Source organism: Aythya fuligula, chromosome 2 (assembly GCF_009819795.1).
Source record: "Aythya fuligula isolate bAytFul2 chromosome 2, bAytFul2.pri, whole genome shotgun sequence".
In the NCBI taxonomy this organism is placed as follows: Eukaryota; Metazoa; Chordata; class Aves; order Anseriformes; family Anatidae; genus Aythya; species Aythya fuligula.
In genome coordinates, this window is record NC_045560.1 from 151,643,988 (window position 1) to 151,667,191 (window position 23,204).

General features: G+C 37.8%; 1 protein-coding gene across 1 annotated transcript in view; it reads left to right on the forward strand.

Moving 5' to 3' along the window:
• Positions 1-23,204, forward strand: part of TG (thyroglobulin) — a 156,707-nt gene that overhangs the window by 23,834 nt on the left and 109,669 nt on the right. Inside the window, exons 13-22 of the mRNA XM_032181163.1 lie at positions 334-411; positions 882-994; positions 1,668-1,779; positions 3,746-3,946; positions 7,974-8,183; positions 10,418-10,572; positions 11,006-11,162; positions 15,294-15,518; positions 20,716-20,865; positions 22,314-22,484. Coding sequence (XP_032037054.1) covers positions 334-411; positions 882-994; positions 1,668-1,779; positions 3,746-3,946; positions 7,974-8,183; positions 10,418-10,572; positions 11,006-11,162; positions 15,294-15,518; positions 20,716-20,865; positions 22,314-22,484 — 1,572 coding nt within the window. The remainder of the gene's footprint in view (positions 1-333; positions 412-881; positions 995-1,667; positions 1,780-3,745; positions 3,947-7,973; positions 8,184-10,417; positions 10,573-11,005; positions 11,163-15,293; positions 15,519-20,715; positions 20,866-22,313; positions 22,485-23,204) is intronic.

The window sequence follows — 23,204 nt, forward strand, 5'->3', positions numbered from 1 at the left end:
TATTTCATGCTTCTGTTAATGACCAGGGGAATGAGACCAGAGCACACTCTCAGCAACTTTGTGGATTATACCAAATTAATGGGAATAGGTGATACACCACATAACAGAGCTTGCAACGGAGGACTCTCACCAGAGCTGCTACATTTCCATTTGCAACCCAGTTCCAAAGTATGGTCTACTTATCTCTGGAAACCAGAGTTAACTGTGTCTTAGACTTACTGACCACTTTCTATAGTGATGTAGGGGATCAAAATCCTCCAAGAATGCAACAAAGTTAACTAGGAATACTGCAATATAACATCTAAAATAAGTCTGCTTTTCTTCCCTGGCCAGGTCATTGCTGGTGTGTGGATGAAAGAGGACATTATGTTATGGATTCCTTGGTCTCGCGTTCAGCAGAACTTCCTAAATGTCAGTTATTTTTTCTTCTTAAATGTCTGTATTTACTTGTTCTTAAAAAAATTAATTATTGAAAATTCTAGTAAGATACGCAAGAAACATAGAATCATAGAATCATAGAATATCCAACTCAGGATATTCTATGATTCTATGATTCTATGTTTCTTGCGTATCTTACTAGAATTTTCAATAATGTCTTGTTTTGAACCATTGCAAGAAAATAGAAAGGAGCCTTTTATGCTTGTTTTGCTCGTGTGTTTCATTTCAGTTCTTATGAATTCAATTTACATGATTTGGGAACAAACTCTCTACTGTTGTTATCAAACACCAATTAGGTGTTCCCTGCCTGATGCTCTAGCATGTAGATGTGTGAAGGAGATAGAAAGACCCATCTTTCTCTAGGTTAGCTTTGAGAACTCAATTTTATTTTAATATACATGTATGTTTTTTTGTTTGTTTGTTTGTTTTATTTTCTGTTACAGGCCAGACATCATGTCAGAAATCTCGAGCCAATGCCTTAATTTCCAGCTGGAGACAGAGTGGCTCAAAGGTGGATGCTTCTGCAGCATATCTGTTTGTCCCCTACTGCCTTGAGGTAACTTAGCATGGATGAGGGAAGAAGAAACAAAACCTTCCTGGTTTTGCTAAAAGGACAATAGTATTTCAGTCTGTGCTCACTAAATATCCCCTGTGCATTCCTATTAACCTGAAAGAAAGGTGTTAGACAAAACATAAAGGGGGATATGCCCTCCATAAAGCAGAGTTTAAACAGTTCTGAGATGAAGACGAGGAACAGGAAGCTCTGTTCCTGCCTGCACTTCCCTCCTGCAGGGTGGAACTGCTTAGGCCTTACACAGGGCTGAGTTTAAAAGGCACAACTTAATTAACTGACTTTTGGGAGACTTTTGCTTTCTGAGCTATGAAATAATGTGAGGATGAGAGGGAGATGGATATGGGTATCCCAAAATGGGGTTCATGATGTTTGAAACATGGCATTGAGCAGGGTAGAGCCCTGACATGGGCAAGAAAAAGACACTTCAAATCAAGGTTATACCCATCTTTCAGTCTACATACTCTCTCTCAGGGTGTGGTTTCAGTCTTATACTAGGTAACCTATATTTTAATATTTCATTTTTCTCATTAACATGTATTATAATGGACAAATGTATATATAATAAATATTTTAACCACACTTTTGGGATATGGATTTCTGAGTGTCTCTGTTAATATCAATTGCTATGCAGTGATGTGTAATTGATTTTTCTTAGACAGGAGAATATGCTGTGCTACAGAGATCCTACACGGACATTTGGTGTGTAGATCCTGTGTCAGGAGAAGTATTTCAGCGTGGCAGCATAGATTCAGATGGCAATCCTGAATGTGAGTAATGCTTTACCTGCAGCCTGTTGTGGCAGTTGTACCATCTAATGGAATAATAGAATGGCTTGGGTTGGAAGGGACCTTAAAGATCATCTAACTCCAACCCCCTGCCATAGGCAGGGACATCTCCCCGTAGATCAGGTTGCTCAAGGCCCCATCCAGCCTGGCCTTGAACACCTCCAGGGATGGGGCATCCACAGCTTCTGTGGGCAACCTGTGCCAGTGCCTCACCACCCTCTGAGTGGAGAGTTTCCTCCTAACATCAGATCTAAATCTTCTCTCTTCTAGTTTAATACCACCTCGCCTTGTCCTATCATTATCTACCTGAGTGAAAAAAAAAAAAAAAAAAGGAATAATGAACATGGAAACATGGGTTTAACTTTCCAGTGACAAGTGCAAGCACATACCTTTACAAGGCTAGCTGAAAATAATTACCCTTTACTTTCACAACACCAGAAACAAAGTCTACACAAAGTGATAGCTTTGGGCTCATGGATGAGTTTTCAGGGTGATTTCTGAGCTGTAGCAACTGAGCCACTTGCAATAAGGGAGTCAGAGAAGCACAGTATCATCCAGGTTGGAAAACACTTCTGATATCATCTAGTCCAACCTCTAACCTAGCACTGACAAGCAGTGGTATGAATTAAGTTTTGGGACCTAAATTAATTATTTTTTAAGAACATGTCTCCCTTCAACTGACAGGGACAGACATAGCTAAAGAAAGCATTTAGGAAAACAAGCTCTCATGCCTAAAGCTAGACTTTGAGGAGCTACTGAGTGAGACAGGTAACTGTTACAGGAAGCTGGGTAGAACTATGTGAAGAGTGAAACAGAATGTGGACATTTTACTCAGTCCACAACTGTTCTATGGAGTGTGATTAAATCTATATTATCTTTATATTGCCTTCAAATAAAGACAGGGTACTGTTGAGGTCTCATCAGAGATGGTTCCTCCCAAAGGTTGAAGAATTCCTGCTTATAGAAAATGAGGTGCCAAGTTGGAGCTAAGGCCCTGGCTCTGCTTTATTGAGTAATACAGGCAGCTCAAGAGCCTGCAGTGCTCATTTCTTCACTTCTTCAGATAGGATAACAAGCTTGGTGCCTTGGTCTGACCCAGCAAGTCTGCTCTTCTCTTCTTGCTGATGGTCTAATGACACAAGTATGGCAAAGACGAGCAGCAGACCTGACTGGGGATAAGTAACTGCATGCTCAGTGAGGAATTGACGATTGTACATTGGTTCCCTGAATCACCATGCAGGTTTAAAAGTTTACTCCAGCACTTGTGAATGAACAAAATTAGTAAATACTAACTTCAGTGCAAGCTGGGGTTGAACTTTTTCAGATCTTCTTGTGTGTGAATAGTTCCTCAAGCAGATGTCCTTGTCTTTTTTTTTCTTTTCTTTTTTTTTTTAAACCATAAATACTTCTGGTTTGTGTGATTTTGCATATGTATAGAGTTGTGTTCCAAAGGTACTAAACTGGGACATTTGGACTATTTTAAAATGTTAAATAATCATAGTATTACTATATTTCAAATGACCTTGCTCAAAAATTCTTACTAAACAGAATGTTTATTTTATTTTATTTTGTTTTGTTTTGTTTAAATTTAAAATGTGAGCCTATAAGTGATGCACTGTCAAGTTTATGGCAAGAAAGGATGTTAACACAAAATAAATCAATATCGTATTTTGTAGTTTTTCCACCGTTTTCTTGGTGCAAACTCATATATCATGCACTTTAGTCTTTACAAAACAAAACAAACAAACAAAATGTTTCCTAGTGGAACTAAAATTTCACACATTTCTGTAATGATACACATTAATTGTGATTTTGTGTTCCCTTATATTTTTATTTTTAGTAGTACTAAAAGCACTATTGTTGAAGTGTCTAGGGCAATTCTGTACTTCAGTTTATCAGTTTGCTGTCTTCTGTTCTGCATCTTGCAATGATTTTCCTCTCTTTAAAGGTCCTAGTTACTGTAATATGTTGAAGTCCAAAACTAGTTTACGAGAAGCTGGTAAAGGCTACATCCCACAGTGTGAAGGAGACAAGGGGATGTTCTCACCCGTGCAGTGCAGCCGGGATGGAGAAAGCTGCTGGTGTGTGTTTGACAATGGAGAAGAGGTGCCTGGGACACGAGTAAGAGGAGGAAGACCTGCATGTGAAAGTGAGTTGATGCTTGAGGCATTTTGCTTCCGTGCAAGTTCAGGTCTGGAACTAGACTCAGATCCTAACTTTTTCTGGTATTTAGTTGTATTTAAGCTTCTTTGATCGGACCATAATATTTTTGCTGTTAGTATGATTATTTTTGTATTATAGCAGATTTCAGACTTATCTGGGCATGATATCCCATTTTATTCAAGTACTTTGTCATGGAGAAGGAGGAGGGTCTAGATCTTTGACATTTCCTTGTTCATAAAATTGGGTAAATCAAAGGGCTGTTAAACTTTGTTAAAAGTCCACCTGAACAGTTTGATGCAAACTTGAACCTGTTCCAGTGTGAGCTGGCTCTAGGATTAAAAGCCATTCAACTGACTAAAATAAAATTTTAAAAATGTATGCTTCTGCCATTCCTACTCTTGGCTAGTGGTCAGAATTGTGAAAATGATGTGCCAAAACACTACATATTCACAGAGTATTTCCTGTGTTATGAGAGCTGCAGAGTACTGGATTTCACTCATGGTTTCCAGTGAGATGTCCAAATGGCAGATATTTGGATAACGTTTATTTCCAATGGTCTTTATATATCTCCCCATCACTGAAGTGAAGCAGAACAAATGAAATTTTCTACAAGGCCATGCTCCAAAGTGCAATGATTAATTGAAACTAAAGATGTAAAAAGAAAACCTTCAAGAGCCAGTGCCTGCAGGACACCACTGTTTCCATAGTTCTTACATTTTTTTAAATGAGAGCTGTTGGTAGATTTTAGAAAATGAGGCTACATAATAAGAAATTGCTTAGGTTTCCTTCTGTGATTATGCTATATAATGAGCAAAATGTGCTTCTCAAGCTGATGGTGTCAGCCTAACTCTCTGTAAAGCATTTTAATCAATTAGATAACTCCTCAGCCAATTTGGAAACAGCCTACAACATCATTTTCTTTGAACCCTCTTGTACCAATAGACAATTTTGAGGACATGATTATTTGAGAAGACACAGGGAGATCACAGGGTTATATCTGCCCCATACAGTGTGGTATTATATGGAGTTGCCCAACAAAGCTGTGAAGAAATGAACTCCAGAGCTAGGGCAGTGCAGTCACGTGCAGCTTTCTAGCTTTTCAGAGAAGCAGAGTTTACTAGTCTAACAAATGTAGTGCTGCAGCTGTCCTGCCTTCAGATTAAGGGCTAGGACTTCTGTGGCACACTGGACTGTGTAATAGCTATTTACCAATTTGTTTGGACCAGGTGGAGGAAATCACTTTGATGCATGACACTCTATAGAGCAGACTGACTTTCTGACAAACTCTGAAAATGAACAGAGAAAAGTGGAAGAGATTGTAGTATGCCAGAGAAAAGTCAGAATTAATTTTAAATGTGAGTCTTTCATATCTTCTCATTTTCACAAAAGCTCATTTTCTGGATTTCCTCCTAAATTCCAAGAGATTCTTATGAAATATGATTTAAGGAAGGTGTAGGCATACAATGAGATAGGGCCCTCAGACGATTTCGCATTCTGCTTGGACATTTGCTGTTTCTTGAGACCCTGTAATGCTGTAATTTTCCTAGAGGAAGTAGTGACTGAATGATTAACTACCTTGAATGTTTAAAAGATTGAACTGAGAGAGAGAGATACCTGCTTCAAAAATTTAGTGGAAACTTGGCTTTACCATTTGTTATTTTGCACATAGATATACCACTGAAATAATCTTTAATGATTTTTCTGGATTTTGAAAAAGCAGTGGAACTTTTTCATGCTAAACAATTTACTTACAGGATAAGAATAAAGAAGAAAAAGTTATTTTTCCCCTCAGTCTGTCCAGCCTCATCCTGGAAACTACTAATAATTGTTCAGGAAAAAGAAAAGGGAGTATTATTTCACTATCTTGGATATCTTGTCTGTCAACAAAAGAAGCTGTTGTGGTGGGAGAGTACAATAAACTTCTCCTGCAACATCTGAAGAGACAGCCGTAAACAGAGTGCCCAGAGCTTGCAATGAGTTTTTCATTAGATTAATCATTTCCATCAGAGATAGAATCCAAGCTCTTCTAGTTGACAGACACCAGAGCTGATGCCAAGTATCCTAGCAGTTCCCACATGCACCTCCCATCCTCAGGCCCACTTTCCACTGCTCTGAGTGGAGATAGAGGAGGGGAGAGCATCTAGAGAAAGTACTTTCCTTCTGGAAATCTTTAGAAACACCTGTGAATGAAGTGCCAATATTCAACCTGACTCTGGTTCATTCCCACAGGACCAAGAAATTGAAGCAGAAATAGAAGAATGACAAAATGGCTTGATAATGATAATAAGGGAGGTGATAACTGTAGAGGGATAAATGAACAAACTACCAATTGTCTTGACTGGTTGATGAGGGATTTGAACTGAAACCCGTGAACTAAACCAGGAAATAATCTATCCCCTTTACGTGTTTGGTGGGCTCTCTTTTTCTTTGGTTTACAGACCAGCTCTTACTAAGACAGACAGTACAAGACAGTAGCAGCTTATGTCTGAGACTGGATCTGATTTTCTGGGTTAAGAAAAGAAAAGAAAAGAAAAGAAAAGAAAAGAAAAGAAAAGAAAAGAAAAGAAAAGAAAAGAAAAGAAAAGAAAAGAAAAGAAAAGAAAAGAAAAGAAAAGAAAAGAAAAGAAAAGAAAAGAAAAGAAAGGAAAAGAAAGGAAAAGAAAGGAAAAGAAAAGAAAGGAAAAGAAAAGAAAGGAAAAGAAAAGAAAGGAAAAGAAAAGAAAGGAAAAGAAAAGAAAAGAAAAGAAAAGAAAAGAAAAGAAAAGAAAAGAAAAGAAAAGAAAAGAAAAGAAAAGAAAAGAAAAGAAAAGAAAAGAAAAGAAAAGAAAAGAAAAGAAAAGAAAAGAAAAGGTGTTAGAATAACAAGGAGATCACAGAATGATTTTTAATACTTATTTATTATTAATTTTGAATAAAAAGATAATGTAATTTACAGGTAGTGGATGTAGTTTGCATTGGTCAGGATAAGTATCCCTATTTCTTACAGTGATATCTTTTAGTCCTAAAATCTATGGAGAGTTATTAAAACTTCATATTCATAAAGGAAGGATGACAGGTTTCCATCTTTACTAAGAAAAAAAAAAAGATTGGATCGAGAGTCAAGGAGTGAAGAGGAAGAGCATAGAGTCCCCACTTACAGAGTTATTACAGAAATATTAGCCCTCCAGCAACTAGGGAGGTTGGGACAGCTCTGGGCATTGTTGTTTGGAAAATAGTCCATATGTACACCAAACCAATGAATTGTAGGATATGAGAACTTTATTTCTTTATTTTGAATTGAGGTAGTCTTTTTTTTTTTATTTTTTTTCTTTATGTTTTGTACTTCTGGAACTGAGAAGTGTGCTTAAGTATTACTAGATATATTCAGGAAGTAGGTTGGGATCTGGCTAATGTTGAACAAAGCAGTTGGTTTGTACTGGTTAGTAGAAGTTAACAATTATGTTAGTTAGCCTATAGTTTGTTATAGTGGGCTAGCAGGTTTGAAATGACTATGTTGATACAGAGTGAGTTGACAGGGTAGATTTTGCACTCTAATTCCAAAGCTAGGAATCACAGCTAGGGATCTGCTGGGTCACCAGAAACATCCTGGTGCTATTGAAGGCACCATAATAATGAGTTCTTGATCTTGAAATTCCACTCTAAAGAAAACTCAGATTTTTTTTTGGCCCTGCCTGTTTCCACTGGATATCTTTTGTGAAGGTTGATGGTAAGAACCCTTCTTCTCATTTTCTGCTTAAATCTATTCATGACTGTTTAAAATTTATTTGTTATTAAAAACCATGCACGTAGCTTTCTGTACCCAGTGTATTACCCATCAAAATGAGTACAAGTCTTTTCATCAGCATTAGTAAACTGGACCACGGTGATGTCAAACCAGATCTAAGTTGATATGCATGGAAAATGCACAGGGTGCTCTCTAGGTTATCTATGTTTATATGGGGGTTATGAGGACATTTCACTAGAACCGTTTTGCAGTATGCTCCTAATATATCTCTCTCCTCCCCTACCTAAAGATCCCCAGTGTGCTCTACCATTTGGTGCCTCATCTATTCTCAACGGAGCTGTGATTTGCGAAAAGGTGTCTGAGCAAGTGTCAGGCATTCAGCAGTGCCGTCTGGTATGTCGCCAAGGCTTCCGCAGCGCTTACTCCAGCACATCGTTTCAGTGTGATTTGCTGCAGCGCCGATGGGTCTCAGCTGCCCCTCTCTACCAGGCCTGCCAAAGTACGTCTGAACTGCCATGGGTTGAGAAGGGCACAGAGCAATGTAAATGGGTGTTCAAAAATCCTCCTTCATCATGAAGCTATATTATGAGTTACAATGATAGGACAGAGTTATATGGGAGTTCCTAAATTAAGGTGCAGTAGATTAGTCCTGTCTTCTGCCATCTTCATCGCTGTCTTTTGACTGGTTATGCCAGAAACAGTCCCATTTTTCTGTAACAGCATAGTTATAAATAGTTATTCAATCTATATGCAGATTTTCCTTTGCAAGTTAAAAGATGTTGGCACCATGAAGCGATTCTGATGGAAACACTTAGCCCTAGAGGAACAGATGAGCACCAGATGTTTGAATTTGGCAGAACCTGTATGTTTATTTGCATAATCAAGTCACTGTTACTTCTGCATCTTTCTGTAGCAATCTGTTCTTTAGGATTATTCTCTCAGTTAGATGGCTTGTAGTGTTTTTCAAACCATTTTTCTTTCAAGAAAACAAACAAACAAACACACCCTTTAAATCTTGGAAGAATCAGTTGTCTATTCAGAATGCGTGTAATTGAGATTTAATGTCAGTCTTTTCAATTATTTCAAACAGAGGTAAGTTCCAATCAATACAGCAACTTCATAGCACTGCCTAACTCAGAGAAATGCAGATCTTGATGTAAAGTCTGTCAATTCATTGTCTGTCTGCAACAGATCTTCATCTCCAGAATGGGCTACACGTATTTTCTAGAAACTCCTGTATTAACACATCTCTACTCATACCCAAAGCTTTCTATTCTCAGTGTAAACAATTTGAAACTTGAATTTCAGATTGAGGCTTTTGTTTGCCCTTAAACACGTTTGGTACATATTTATACCATACTATGAGGTAATTTTCATGCTTGCCTGTTATGCTCGATTAACTGTTTATAAGGCCAGAGGGGACTGTGTGGCAACCTAATACAAGCTTCTGTTTAACACAAGCTAAGAGACTTCCCTCAGCAATTTGTTTTTGAAATAGAAAAGGGGGAAAAAACATACATCTGATGGTCATTCAATGAATGTCACAATAATAGAGAATTCACCACACCACTTAACAATTTGTTCCAAAGGATAATTACCCTAACTCTTAAAAACCTTATTTCCTGTGCCTTATGTGTACACTTAGAGATTGTGGTTAAGTCAGCTCTTAATTACTCTGCGATAAACTAAACAGATAAAGGGTTTTGTGCCTTTCAGGAAGAAGCAGGCTTTTATGTCTTTTGGTCCTTACAACCACTCTCCTTGGACTCTCTTCAGATTTTTCCACAGTCATTTTGGGAGCAAGGGACTGGGAATTGTGCTCCAGCAATGATGCTTGTGTGTGCTGCAGTGAGGGTCTGTAGAACTAGGGAGCAGGGGAGAGCTCTGCCACTTCTCCAGGCTGGTGGATAAGCTGTGCTGAATCTGAGAGAACAAACTCTTTGAGAAGCCTGTGATCAGTATAACTCAGACAAGAATTTTCACTTTGTTTGTTTTTGTTTTCCCCTCCTGTCTAACTACTGTTTTAATAGGTTTTCATTTTGAGATTGACTTCACAGGTCTCTCAGTGGTTTGTGTGATTTGAGTCGCTCTGGTTTGCTCTCAAAAAATCAGAAGGCCCTTCTCAGATATCCATGTCAAAGCTGTTATTCTGCAGTTAAATTTATTCTCTCCCAAAGCTTGATTCCAAGTTAATTTAACAGGCTAGGTTTCTGAAAGCCCGTTTGAATTAGTATTAATTGCTGTAACCATTCATTTTCTTTTTAAATAGAAGTCCTGTATCAGCTCTTTCCTGATTTTAGCTGAGAGAAATGAAGGTTGACAGACCAATAATTCCTGTTTTTCTGTTTCATTTCTGATTATTGACGTAATGCCAGCTTTCATCTAGTTCTCTGTATGTTCGTATCTGCCAAGGCTTGTAAAAAATCATCATTAGTGGTCCAAATCTTTCCGTATCCTTCTGTGAGTGAGTGCTCCAGTGTAAAATGTATCTGTATTATATATATTGTCTTTTTTTTTTTTTTTCTGTAGTGCACAAAATATATATTTATCAAGCACTCTTTCTGCTTATTATTCACTGTGGACAACTCCACTGTTTTCACCTAGTAATGGGGAGATGTTATTGATGAAAGATAAAAATGCAAATCAATGTCATCTTTTCCTCAAAATAACTTCAGAAGTTAGTTTTTATGTTAAATAGTGAGGCTAATAAATGCTCTTCTATTTATTTTTTAGAGCTGCAATTATTTCAGACAGTCCAAGCTCAAACACACTTTCAATTACTGCTACCTCCTCAGAAGACTTGTAGTTCTGACTATTCTGGATTACTCGAGGCATTCCAGATACTTATTTTAGATGAGTTGAAGGCTCGTGGTTTCTGTCACCTCCAGGTAATTTCAGTTCTTTATTATTTGTTATTCAATAAATAAATAAATGTTGAGACATAGAATAGAACTTTGCATCTTCAAAAGAGAAAGAAGAGCAGAAAATACTATGAAATCTCTTATATGGATGACTAGGAAAATACAATGTTCAGACTCACTGCCCCACATTGGTGGATCAGTTTAATTGTAGCCATAGAAGTCATATCACATCAGTCCAATATTTATTAAAATATGTTTTGATCGAAGTGAACATTTTGAATCTTCTTATAGTGAGTAAATAACCTGCTAAAGTTATATTCTCCTAATTCTATTTCTGTTCTTACTGGACCTTTTGAAAATGTTGCCTTGAGCATAGCACAGTGCAAATGAATATGGAAAGACAAGAACTAGAAGACTTTAAGTTTGACTAACCTTAATTTCATTTAATATTGAATTAAAGGTAGATGCATTTGGAAATACCATCTCAGTTCCTGTCTGTGACAATTCCTCTGTCTATGTTGAATGTCTGAGTGTGGACCGCCTGGGAGTGAATGTCACGTGGAGGACTCAGCTGGAAAACATCCCAGCAAGTTCTCTCCCTGACTTACATTATATTGGTAAGTTTATCTCCGATGTTTCTGTGAAACAAGCCTGCTTTGCTTCCTAACAGTTTGGTTTCCCCCTGTCTGCTCTTGAGAGGCACTAAAAAGGCAGCGCAAATGCTCACTGACAGGGTCTTTCTTTATAACACTGGAGGTGTGTTTCTGAACCTTTGGTGTTATATTTTTCAGGCTGTGACTGCAGTGTGAAAAGCAGATAAAATTGAGTATTGCTTTCAGATAGCACTGGCTCTCCCAGCTTCTTTAACTGTCACTGAAAATTACTTTATCTGCCAGGAGCTGAACTGTCCTGGAGGTTAATTTCCAGTGGGCAGATTGTTTTCGTTATTGCGTTGTACTCAGAGAAACACAATTCACATATTGCCAAAAAGATAAGTAATTTCTTCAAAATGTGGTTTTCTTGGTTTTGTTCCTTTTCTTTTTCTTTTTATTACACTACCTTTGACACTAAAGAATTACCTTTACCTTGTAAGTCCTAGAGCAAAGATGCAGAGTCCATTGACTGGTAGATCTTCACTGTGGTTTAAAATGAGTTAGAGACAGTGTAAATAACTTTCAAAACACTTGGAACTTCCCGTTAAAATAAAAGAAGTAAAAGACATATCCCAAGTTGAAACATCCTTTATGCCAGCTTTTCTCTAGTTACAAAGCTTTGCAATGATGTTCCCAGCGCTAAATATAAATAACTCTGCCTGCACATGGTTCTTCCCTCTGATTTTGAGGCATGGAGATTTGTGCCCTACAGCCTGATCAGAACCAAGTTCAAAAGTCTTCAGGACCTGAACAGAGTGTGCAGTGGTCATGTGGTTCCTGGCTATAGTGTCTGTTTGTGTTTACTTCCATTCAGTTGTACCAGATCATAAAGAAAACATGGATATTAAGTGGTTTGTAGAAGGTGGATCAAAGTGCAAGTTTTTCTGGGTTTATATAGCAGTTTACTTCTGAAACCATTCTGCATTGAGGACGCTGCATTTTTGACCCTCTCCACACTATAATTTTCCCACAGTATTTAAAATTGCTTTTCAGGGAATGACTGTGTGGTTTCAGAAGAGGTAGTATAAGTCTAGTCTGGGGAGATCAGACAACTGTAAACACTCTGTCTGTATACTCTTGGCACCATTAACTTCCATTACTTTTAAAACAGCTTTGGGTCTTTCTGTTTGAGTTATTGTCTGCATCATCACTTGTATGTACACAATGAGTGAGTAAATTTGCTCTCTCAATTGAAAATCTGCATTATTAAAATTGCTTAGATCTTTTCCTAGCTTCTCTATGGGTAAGGGATAGGTCAATAGGTCTCGTGTGTGTGTGTGTGTTTTCCCCAGTGAAGAAGCTGAGAAAAAAAAAATTGCTATTTGCTAAACAGAAGCACAGCATGCATACGTTTGCAATGAAGAACCTTAAATCTAAATAATTAATGACTTCTTTGTTACATTTTTTTTTCTCACAGATATTTTCATGTATTAAATTCTGAGGTTATGGAAATCCCTTCCTGAGGGATCTTATGCTGTTTGGCTTGATAGCTTAGACCTCAGTTCTAAAAAATTTGAGGAGCACTTACAGCAATTTCTCTCTTTTCTGTTCAACAAACAAAAATACTAATGATTATAAAAGTGAACTTTTGCTGGATGAACATATAGTAAACAGTTCCTATCAGTGAGATTAGATGAATCCCTGTCCCTTATACAGCCAAAACCTTAAGCTTTTTTTTTTTTTTTTTTTTTTTCCTATATATTCTTGCAATGAAGTATGAGACACTTAGTAGTTTAAATTGCCAAAATGGTGCAGCAAAGAAGGAACAAAGGAACAAAACCAGGGAAGCACTGCCATGCTTTACAGTATGCTGTGTCCCAGGAAGCTTTTCATTTACTGCCAGGTCCCACGTCAGCCAGTAAGCATGGCCCCAAGCTGGCCAGCCTTGCTGGAAGGGTTGAACCAAGGCAGCTGTGCTGCACCTGGGACCCAGCTCAGGACTTCTTTCCTGGCTCTGGTTGATATGTGTATGACATTACCAGCTAGTCTGTGGCTGGGATGTCTGCCACAGTGCTGGATTGCTCTCTCTTGAGAACAATTCCAAGATTTACCTGTCTGCTTGCTGTATATGAACATGTTTACTGTAACTAAACACTTGTTATTATATGCTGCCTGCAATGGGCACCGTATAGACATAGACACATAACACAACCCTCACAGGAGAGTCATATTTAGTGACAGCGTTAAGAACATTTTAACACAGGGAAATATCCTTAACTAAAAGAACTTCAGTTCCTTCAGTGGGTTCTTGCTGGCTTGACTCTTTGCTTGTTTTCTACACGTGAATTCCCTCCAGCTGCCATTTCTAAGTTATTTTTGCTTTTACAGCTAGAAAATTCAGAAGGGTATTTGCTTGAATAAAAGGCTAATCTACTTATTCCTGCTTCCAGTTACAAGACAATTTCTGGTAAAACCTTTGCAAATAGTTATGGGTTATGTGGTAATCTCCAATTACTTCCTCAGGAGCTAAGTATCATTTTGGCCTGGGTTTGAACAAAATGGAATGCTATTTTGTTGATTGTATTATGTGCCAGTGCAGCAGAAGGGTAAATTGCTTAAAGCTGAAGGAAACAGAGAACTGAGAACACGAGGACACAGATGTCTGCTTATACACAAGGTCTGTTCACTTCTTTAGCCCGTAAGTGTAAAAGCCTCAAGTTCCTCCTTTGCCAAGAGGGAAACAACATCTGCATGACAGCAAGCAGCTACAGACCAACAGACAGAGAGGGCACCTGCATTGTCTGTGCTAAAAGTTTGGAATAATCTTTCAGAAAAAGCACGGTAGGGCTGTGGTCTGTTCAGCCCAGGCTGGTGGGCAGCACTGCGTAGTCAGAGCCTGGTACCTAGCTGTGAAATTCTGTCCTTGCTCTGAGAAGTGAGAAACTGCCCATGGGCTTCAGAGCAAAGTTGGGAAACTTGCCACGTGACAGTGCAGCAGTATGCTCATCTATTTGCCTTGGACACATCAGTCACAGCATAAATAAGCTTTGTGCAGTGTGTGAGGTGTAACATTCCTCGCATTCTCTTTACGTATTTAACATCCTCCCTGTGAAAATTCAACATCCAAGGTCATCGGTGTGCTTGCAAAACCTGAAGTACATAGCATGCAGGGCTTCCCATTTGCTGGGCTGTACGTCATCTGTAGCTGCCAGAGGTCCTCATAAACCATACCAGCAGTTCTGTGCCATAAAGCCTGCAGGGATAAACAGAACATGATAACAAAAAAATCCTCTGGGAATACTGTTTCTTGTAGCATTTCTGGTGCAGCCAAACTGAGGAATTTGTTCTTTCTCTAATGCTGAAAACTGTTCTGGAGCAAGTCATCAGAAGGAGAAGCTGTTTGGGCAACTAAGGGTATAGAAAGTAGCAAAGGTCCTCAATTATTTTCCAGCTTTAAACACCAGCTTCAGCAACTGTGGAGAGAGTGTCTGTTGGGTAGGTGGGTGTGTTCAATATCATTAGTGTGACAGAAGCTGGTTATTATGTTGTTACAGATGCCTTCAAAACCAAATATATAAAATGCTAAACAAGAACTCAGTGATACCCACTGAAACAACAGGAGCAAAACTGAATGTCAGACAATCAATCTGCTAAATGTTTCTAACACAGATATCATATTTTATTCTTCAAGGCCTTAATTTTTGAATTTACTATTTTTTGTTTGCACACATCGCTGGGGAGCAGGGAGATGTTAAAGGTCCCTTCCAACCCAAACCATTCCATGATTCTATAAGCCTGTCGAAGTTCAAGAAGCATTTGGACAATGCTCTCAGACATATGGCTTGATTTTTGGGTCATGCTGTGTGGAGCTAGGAGTTGGACTTGATGATCCTCAGGGGTCCCATGAAACCATGAACTTGGGATACTCTGTGTTTTTATGATTGTTTCTTTAGCACCCTCCACATATGCTAAGATTAGTACTTTAATCTCATAGACACTGTACAGATTCATTCTCATCCATTGTTTGTTGACTTCCTTGTATTTTGTATTTGTATCCACCCATGTTTTTAATTTAAACTTCACCAGTCTTTATGTTGTTGTCCATTTCCCTATTAGAAATCTCATATTATTTTGCTGTATTATTTCTCCCTTTAGAAAAAGCAATTGTTGGAGAAAATCTCATTGGAGCATTTATTAAAGAGATTGAGGATGGTGGATTTCTTATGTATTTGGACTCCAAGCAGTTCATAGCAGATTTGCTCATTGATTTTCCTCGGGATGAAGAATTTGACCTGTCTCCGAGCGTGCAGCTAGGATGTAGAAGTGGTTTTCGAAGAACTTCATCTCCTGGGAAAACCATCCCAAATGCACAAGGATGTGGTATGCCCCACTTTATCTTTCCCTTCTTTGATGATGTTAGGAATTAATATAAAGTTAGAAAATCATTAGTGAACTTATGTTTAATAGGTGAAAGGCATAAAGCATTGATGTGAGTGGAAAAATCTGAGAGAGATGGAAATTACTGCTTTGCTTTCTGTTCAGTCCTTGCATTGCAGATAGAGTAGGCATCATGACACTGACATTAAATGGAAGGTTTCGTAAACATTTCTTGTGATTTTTTAGATCTGTCTGGTATTAGACGGTCTTTCAATATTATACATGATACTTGATAAGAAGATTCTGCAAAGATAATGTAGCCAGTACTTTGTATGATGTTACATCACCCGGGATAGAAACCTAGCTACAAAAATGTCAAAAGACCTGAGATTGTCAAGTCTTGGGCCAAGTCTGATCCAGCTCATGCGGAAGCTTTCTCCTTGCTGGCCAACACCCAGACCTGATTGAAATTCTGCCCTCTTTTCATAATCTTTCCTTCTGTTTAGTCTGCTTCCCTGGAATGGGCTGTCTTTCTGTCAACATCCTGCTCGGGGCTGCCAAGCCTGCCTCTTCACAGGATCCCTGAGGCTGTGCCTGGCACTGCTGTGTACAGGTCATGCTGCAAAAAAGCCTTTGCTTTGACCTCCCCACTCTTACTTCTATCTACATCAACCCCCTGATAGTGCAACCCTGGTTGTCCTTGTTGGCCCAATGAGCCAATGAGTGATTCTGTGCCTTTCTGATGTCATTTTGAGATTCTGGGGAATAGAAGAGCCAGTTCTACGTATCAGAGCAACAAGTATGGAGTAAGTTTTCCCCAAAAAGGAATATTTTCAGATAGGTAAACCTTCAACACTAATCGGTTAGAGAGATCCTAAGGAAAACTCAAAGCACCCAAAAAGAATTTAGCTCTTTGCTTGGTACAGTGGTTCTCTTCAAGTTAGGAGAGCATTCTGATGCTCAGCTGATTACAAGAGAAAAAATAGATGATTTTCAACTGCTTCCATCAAAGGATCTGAATAACAATGAAAAGAGGAAAGACCTATTCTTTGGCTTAAAAGTATTTCTGTAAACTTAAAACCAACTGGGTTAAGTGCTAGCAGCAATTTAGGGAAACTCAGCTTGAACTTATATATGTTTGTGGATCTTGCAACTACATTCATGTACATATCAATGCAGTTAACAGAAAGCGAGCATAAAAACAACTCATATATTTTCAAACTCCAGTGCAATTATTGTGGCTGCAATGCTGATGTACCCAAAGTGAAATTACCACTTTGTGCATAAGCCATTGCATGCTGTCTGGTTTCCACCAAAAACTGTTTGAAGGCTCCTGTGTTGGAGGAAAAGGGTTACAGAAGAGAACCATCATGAAGGAGATCTTATTTTCAAAGCTCAGTGGCACCTTTCTTCAGCTGTCATTTTTATTATTACCTCGTAGGAATGATCTCAGAGAGAACAGCATAAAAAAAAGTGACAGTGTTATTTTTTCCTAAAGAAAATACCACTGAGAATACCTTCCCTTGGTTTTACCATCATATTGTTCTGTTTAACATTATTAAAAATGAAATAATAGTACCTTATGACTCTAATTTGGTAGCTGGAATAAGAACAAGTTTTTTATTTTTTATTTTTTTTTAATTCCCAAACAAGTCATCACTCTTGATCCTTATATGTTAAAAAGGAGAAGAAAAGAAACACAAAAAGTAATAGTGCAGCGAAGCATTGAAGATCTTACCTTGCTAACAGCAGGGATATTGGCAAACTTGCTTCTTTGCTTTTTGAAATATTATGTGACTTGAATCCTGATAAAAGATGCTGAGATGGAAGCCCCCTAGTCTAAGAACATGTCTGTGCTCAGCCTCTCTGCTTTTTCTCTTTCCCTCAGGAGAATGAATATGATACCTGTTGTGGGTTTAGCTGTACGATTTCTGAGGTGCCTTCTAGGTCCATTGATAGGAGAATGAGTAATGCTGTGGAGTGGTTAAATCATCTTCCCATACATCCAGATGTCTGAATTTTGTGGATTTGCATTAAATGATGTAATGATGTAATTTCTAACTAATGTGAATTTGCTAGAAGAGAAAAACAGTAGCAGATATGAAGGTTGGTGTGTGCTGTGGTAACACCTGAATTTAGAGGCAGGAGTCTAACCAGGTTAAATGATGAGCTGCTTTGACCAGGTGTGTCTTTCTGGACAGGCAAAGATTGAAAACTGGACAGGAGATTTTGTTGGTATATCTTTTTTTCTTTCCTTCAGCTTTGAATGTATGCTTTTAAGGCAAGGGCTTCAAAGTCCTTGCCCATGAATCAGTTCTGAACTGCTGCTCTTTTCAAGTCAGACCTTTAAGTGTAAGTTGTCTGCAGTTTCAGCTCATCTCCATGGTCTGAAACACTTCAGATTTTGGTTATTTATACACACCAAGCAGAAAAAGATTAACTCCTACTGAGAACATGTAACAACTTTTAGTTACTTACCAAGATGTACTTTTGTACTAATTTAAGGCATCATTATTTAGTAAGCATAATCCATCACTCAGGGCAAAAGAACTTGCAGTGAGCTGGATCTTTGTGCCAAATATTTCCTGCCAGGGATAGAGGCCTCTAGGAAGCAGTGCATTAATTTGCCTTGTTTGTTAGTTCATAGACATTTGCATCAGCTAGCTTTAGAGGAAGGCACTCAGTAAAACAGACATAGGAAAGTGGAAAAGAGGATGTTCCTGCTTCACGTTTTGGCAGAGATTTCCTATTCAAAGATGCCATGATGGACATACTGCTGAATGCTGTTTTATGTTGTAGGACCGTGGTTTTTAATCTAAACATGGCATTTAAGAATTCTGTTTCTGGTTCCTCTGTGATGCAGGTTTTTTGTTTGGTTTAGTTTTATTGTATGCATTCTGTATGTGTAAACGTGTACATAATCTGGTCTTCTATCCTGTCTTGGTCTGTTTCTCTTCTTTTCCTCCCCTCTCCCTCTGTTTAGTTCACGAGGAAAACCTGAAGTCTGCTTGTGAGTTACCTTTGTTTTACTATATTTTTTATGTTTGTTTCTTTTATTATTTGGAAGTCTGGGTAAATTCTATCAGGAGTGCTTTGAACAGAGCATAACCCAAATGAAATACAATGCTAGAGTTATAGCCATGCTGGTAGCTCAAGACTTCATTAGTAATTATTTGAATCAATAATGTGATATTCCAAAAGTTTACAGTATCTGATGGGAGGAGAGTAGTGCAAGCATTAGGTAATGACCAGTTGCAACACTTTCTAAGCATGCTTAGTGTGATGCTCACGTGCAGCATCCAGGGATTTATTTTTGGAGATTTTTATATATATATATATATATATATATATATATATATATATATATAATTAAAATGTTATTAATTTTATTGTATTATTCTAATTTTATCCCTTTATTCCCCTGTTATTTTAGAAAAATAAAGTATGGATCTGGTTGTTAGCTCTGAGATTTTGCCTAGGGGCTATCCTCCAGTTTCTTACCTAGTTAAAGCAAATGAAAGCCTGAAAGAGTTGAGCTTGATGGCTTGTCTGACTTCCAGAGCCAAACTTAATCTACCCATACTTGTGCTGAGTGTAATGTATAGCTGATGTGACACATTCCTTCAAGAGTTACAGATTCTAGAAAACATGGTTCCCTGCACCATATTTTTTGCTATTCTTTGTGTCCTTTTGTTAACTTAATGTGTGAGACAAAAGGCAATTTTACTTCCTTAAGGAAAAGGACAGAGGATAGGAGATACAGCTATTATATTTGCATCATGATTGTAACTACAAAAAGAGGAAGGTGCTTTGAAACACTTGATTTCCTCCTTTTAAAACTTCAATTGCTTAATTAGTCTCTCTCATCCTCTGTAGTTTGCCTTCAATTTAGGCATGTATTACTCATTTCATTTTAATTTCTTGTACTGCTGTTCATTTGCAATGCTTATGATCTTTCTTCCATGGGTTGGAAAATGTCTTTAAAATGTATCAGACACGCTTGGGTATTAGGTAATATGCATGGGAATCCTGTCTCTGCTGTCTCTGTGTTGTTTTTTTTTTTGTTTGTTTGTTTTTGGTTTTGTAATGGATTTTAGATGTTTTATACCTAGAGCAATTGCCTTGATATCTATCTGGGAGGAAAATTTCAGTCTCTCTGTAGCCTCATCCTAGACTTTCCCATTGGATCATTTAGAGCAGGTGAAAGAAGATATGATCATTTATATACTAGATCTATTTTTAGTCCATTAAAATTAGGTGCTCCACTAAGTTATATTAATTTACATTCCAGTGTGCTGGCCAGAGCAGCAATTCATCATATGGGTTGTAGTGGAGATGGCCAATTTTCCATTATGGTTTCTCTCTAAGACAAGCTTAAACTGCTGTCAAGACGTAGGGCAAGAACAAACATGAAGTTTTGTACATTGTCAAAGTTCCAAAATATACATTTGATAGTGTTTTGAAGGAAATCTGTGTCTGGAAAGCAGCTGTGAAATAACAACTAAAGGTATTGTCCTGCAACTGTGTCTGTGTCTTCTGCTTTAATGATCATCTGAATGATCTGGATAGAAAGACAGTATTGCATGACCTTCCAGAAGACGAAGAGGTTTTTTCTGCAATATGTAACAGGTCATCTGGAAATATTATTTCTGATTTGTTCTGAAAATTATATTTTCAGAATAATTGTATTTTCAGTCTAAGAATATCTTTTTGTTTTGTATTTGAGTTGTCATGTGCACAACTAGTGGCTTTTAATCCAGCCATTATTATTTAGCTTGGAAGCACTTACAAAAAATTTCATTTCCAGGCATTCTGAATGAAAGCGTTACCATGCGGTGAGTTTCTGTATGATGTTCTGGGAATTTATGCTCATTGGAGTCTTTTTGTTTCTGTCTGTAGTGTTTGTAGAAGTTACTCTATTTGTAGCTTGGGCTCTTTTGTTTTCTTTCACAACCCATCCACAAAGCGTATTATCTTATTACAAATGGATTTGACAGTATTCAGCCATATTCCAGTCATCAGTGAGTTTAATAAATGTTTAAGGAGTGTTTACCTGTACCACTTAGAAATACAGATATTGAAAGCTTGAAGTTTTGGCAAGACCAGCAGCCTGATATACACATGGTGTTTGCACACAGGGGTGTGCAAAAGCCTGAAGTGATTGAATTCCAAAAGAATAATGATGTTCTTCTCTTTGCAGTTGTTTGTCCTTCAGGCAGTCATTTCCAGAATGGTGAATGCATTCCCTGCCCTCTTGGTTACTACCAGTACCAGACAGGACGTTCCTCTTGTATCAAGTGTCCAATGGGTAAAACTACCAGCTCTTATGGGGCATTCAGCATTGATCACTGTAAGTTGAGCTAATTTTGTCCTTGTTCTTTGTATTCTGCCTTCAAACAAATAATGGATTTTTCATCTGTAAATTAAAAAAAAATAAATAATAAAAATATATGAATATGATCCCTTCTGCATACATTTGAAGACATTTTTCAAGGACAGAACAAACTGTCTGGTGTTTTGACCCAAAATGCATGAGAAATGAGTGGTCAATCTCATCCAGGATGTTGTGGTTCCTTAAAATGTGTTCATTGTCCTGAAGAATGATATCTGAGTATTCAGTCAGTGAGAAACATCTCGTATAGTTCATTTATTGGCATTTTCATGAAGACTAAAGAAGTTCTGTCCAGCTTTTTCAAGACCCTGTTTTAGTATAAATACTTCTCGGAGCAACTATTGATATGTTCACTAAAGTTGGTGTATTTATTTTAAATTACTTATTTTTGGATGCAGTTCCATAAAGAATATTACTTGTTAAGCCCATGGATAAAAATAAAAAGTAAGTAGTAAGAATGAGTTTCATGGTTATATGGGTGACTACCGGAACTGCTTTGTTTTATTTCAATCCATGCATTCTCTTGGGTGACATAAAAATACAGATTTATGTTAATGCACCCTGACATGAATTAGTTTTTGCCTAAAGAAGACATCGGGCTGTGTAGTCAGTTTTCACTTGCATATCTGTGTTCCTAGTGTAGGTATTGGTCTCAGGTGTTTTATAGTTTAGTCTCTGGTGGTTGCTTTGTACACAGATAATCCACCCTTGCTCCAGTAGCATCTCCAAATAACATGCTGGGCATGAAACTGGTAAACTAAGCCTGCCAGGTTTAGTCCACCTGGGATTTTCTGCTGCTGCCTTTGATGTTGCTCAAATTTACAGGTTTCTTTACCTACAAAGACCAGATACCTGGTAACTAAAAGTTTCTAAATCATAAACTATGTTGAAAAGTGGTTGGAAAGATGCTGCTAATTAAAATCAAAGTGCTTAATTCTTTCTTTTTCTAAGAATAGAGAATGAGGACTATACTTTCCACTGAAAGAGAGATTTTTTTATTTTTATTTTTATTAGCAGATAAATGGATGTGATGGCTCTTGTGCTGTTCTTCATTACATTTCAGGAATCCTTTACAACAGGCACTAAACAAACCGATATGAAAATATAGTTTCTTCTGTCCATTACTTTGTTTTATTTTTTTTTCTTTTTTCTTTTTTCTTTTTTTTTTTTCTGTTCTTAGAACAAGGCAGATTGGTTCCATGGCAGAAAATCATAAAAATGTTTGGAATGCAAATTACAGTAACAACAAGGAAGTGAAATTAGCATGTTTCAAAGCATGAAATACTATGAAAATTAATTTTCAGTAAAGTCTCTGCTGTACTTAGAGCTTTTTGTCCTATTGGTACACTGAAATCCAGTGACAGCATCATCAGGCTTCCTTCTTTTTCCCTGTTTACTCATAACAGGTATCACTTACTGTCAAGGCAACAAGCAGGGTTTGCAGTGTGATGAAGAAGGCCAGTACAAACCTTCCCAGCAAGACCCTGACAGTAAGAAATCCTTCTGTGTCGATGACCTTGGAACAGCACTGGAATGGACTGAAACAGATGATCTCCTTACAGACTACCAATGCCTATGTAAGTGCCAGAATACTTGGATATGTTGTCATCCATCATAAGCGAAATCTGCTTATGAAAAGACTCAATGCTCCACAGCTGGCTTGCCAGCTTACTTTCCCACAATTGTGGCCTCTGCCTTAAGCCACATTCCTCCTTACTTTTGTTTTTCTTGACTGCACTATGGAAGTTGTTTCCTGTAAGGGAAGAGAGACAGTTTTCTTGTGCTCTCAGATGGCTGGCAGCTTTTAGCATTTGCTGCTCTCCTGCTCTCTGCTTGGAAACCCAACAAGAATAATGAGTGGGCTAATGGGAAAGAAGCAGAATGATGAATTTCCTTGTAAAATTATCACTCGTCAGTGTGTTCCTGTGAAACAGACTGTTTTACAATGACCTCATAGCTGTGGAATAATGTCACCGTCTGGGCTCCTACTGTATGGTATCTGATTTGGTGAACATATCCTTGTAAACTGAGAAAACTTACTTCTGCTTGAAGACAATTGTGAAGTGCTAGTTCCCAAAGATAAATAATGTAGAAAGCAGAACAACAACAGCAAAAAATCCCTCAAAGTAAATATATATATATGTAAACAAAAACAATGACAACAAAACAAACACAACCAACCACAATATTCTTAGAAATTTCTTAAAAGCATTTCCTTACTACTTCAGTATTTCTGGGGGAGCCTTTGGAACAGTGGAACTGGGCTTCAGACAAAATGAAATAAAACAGTTGGCACA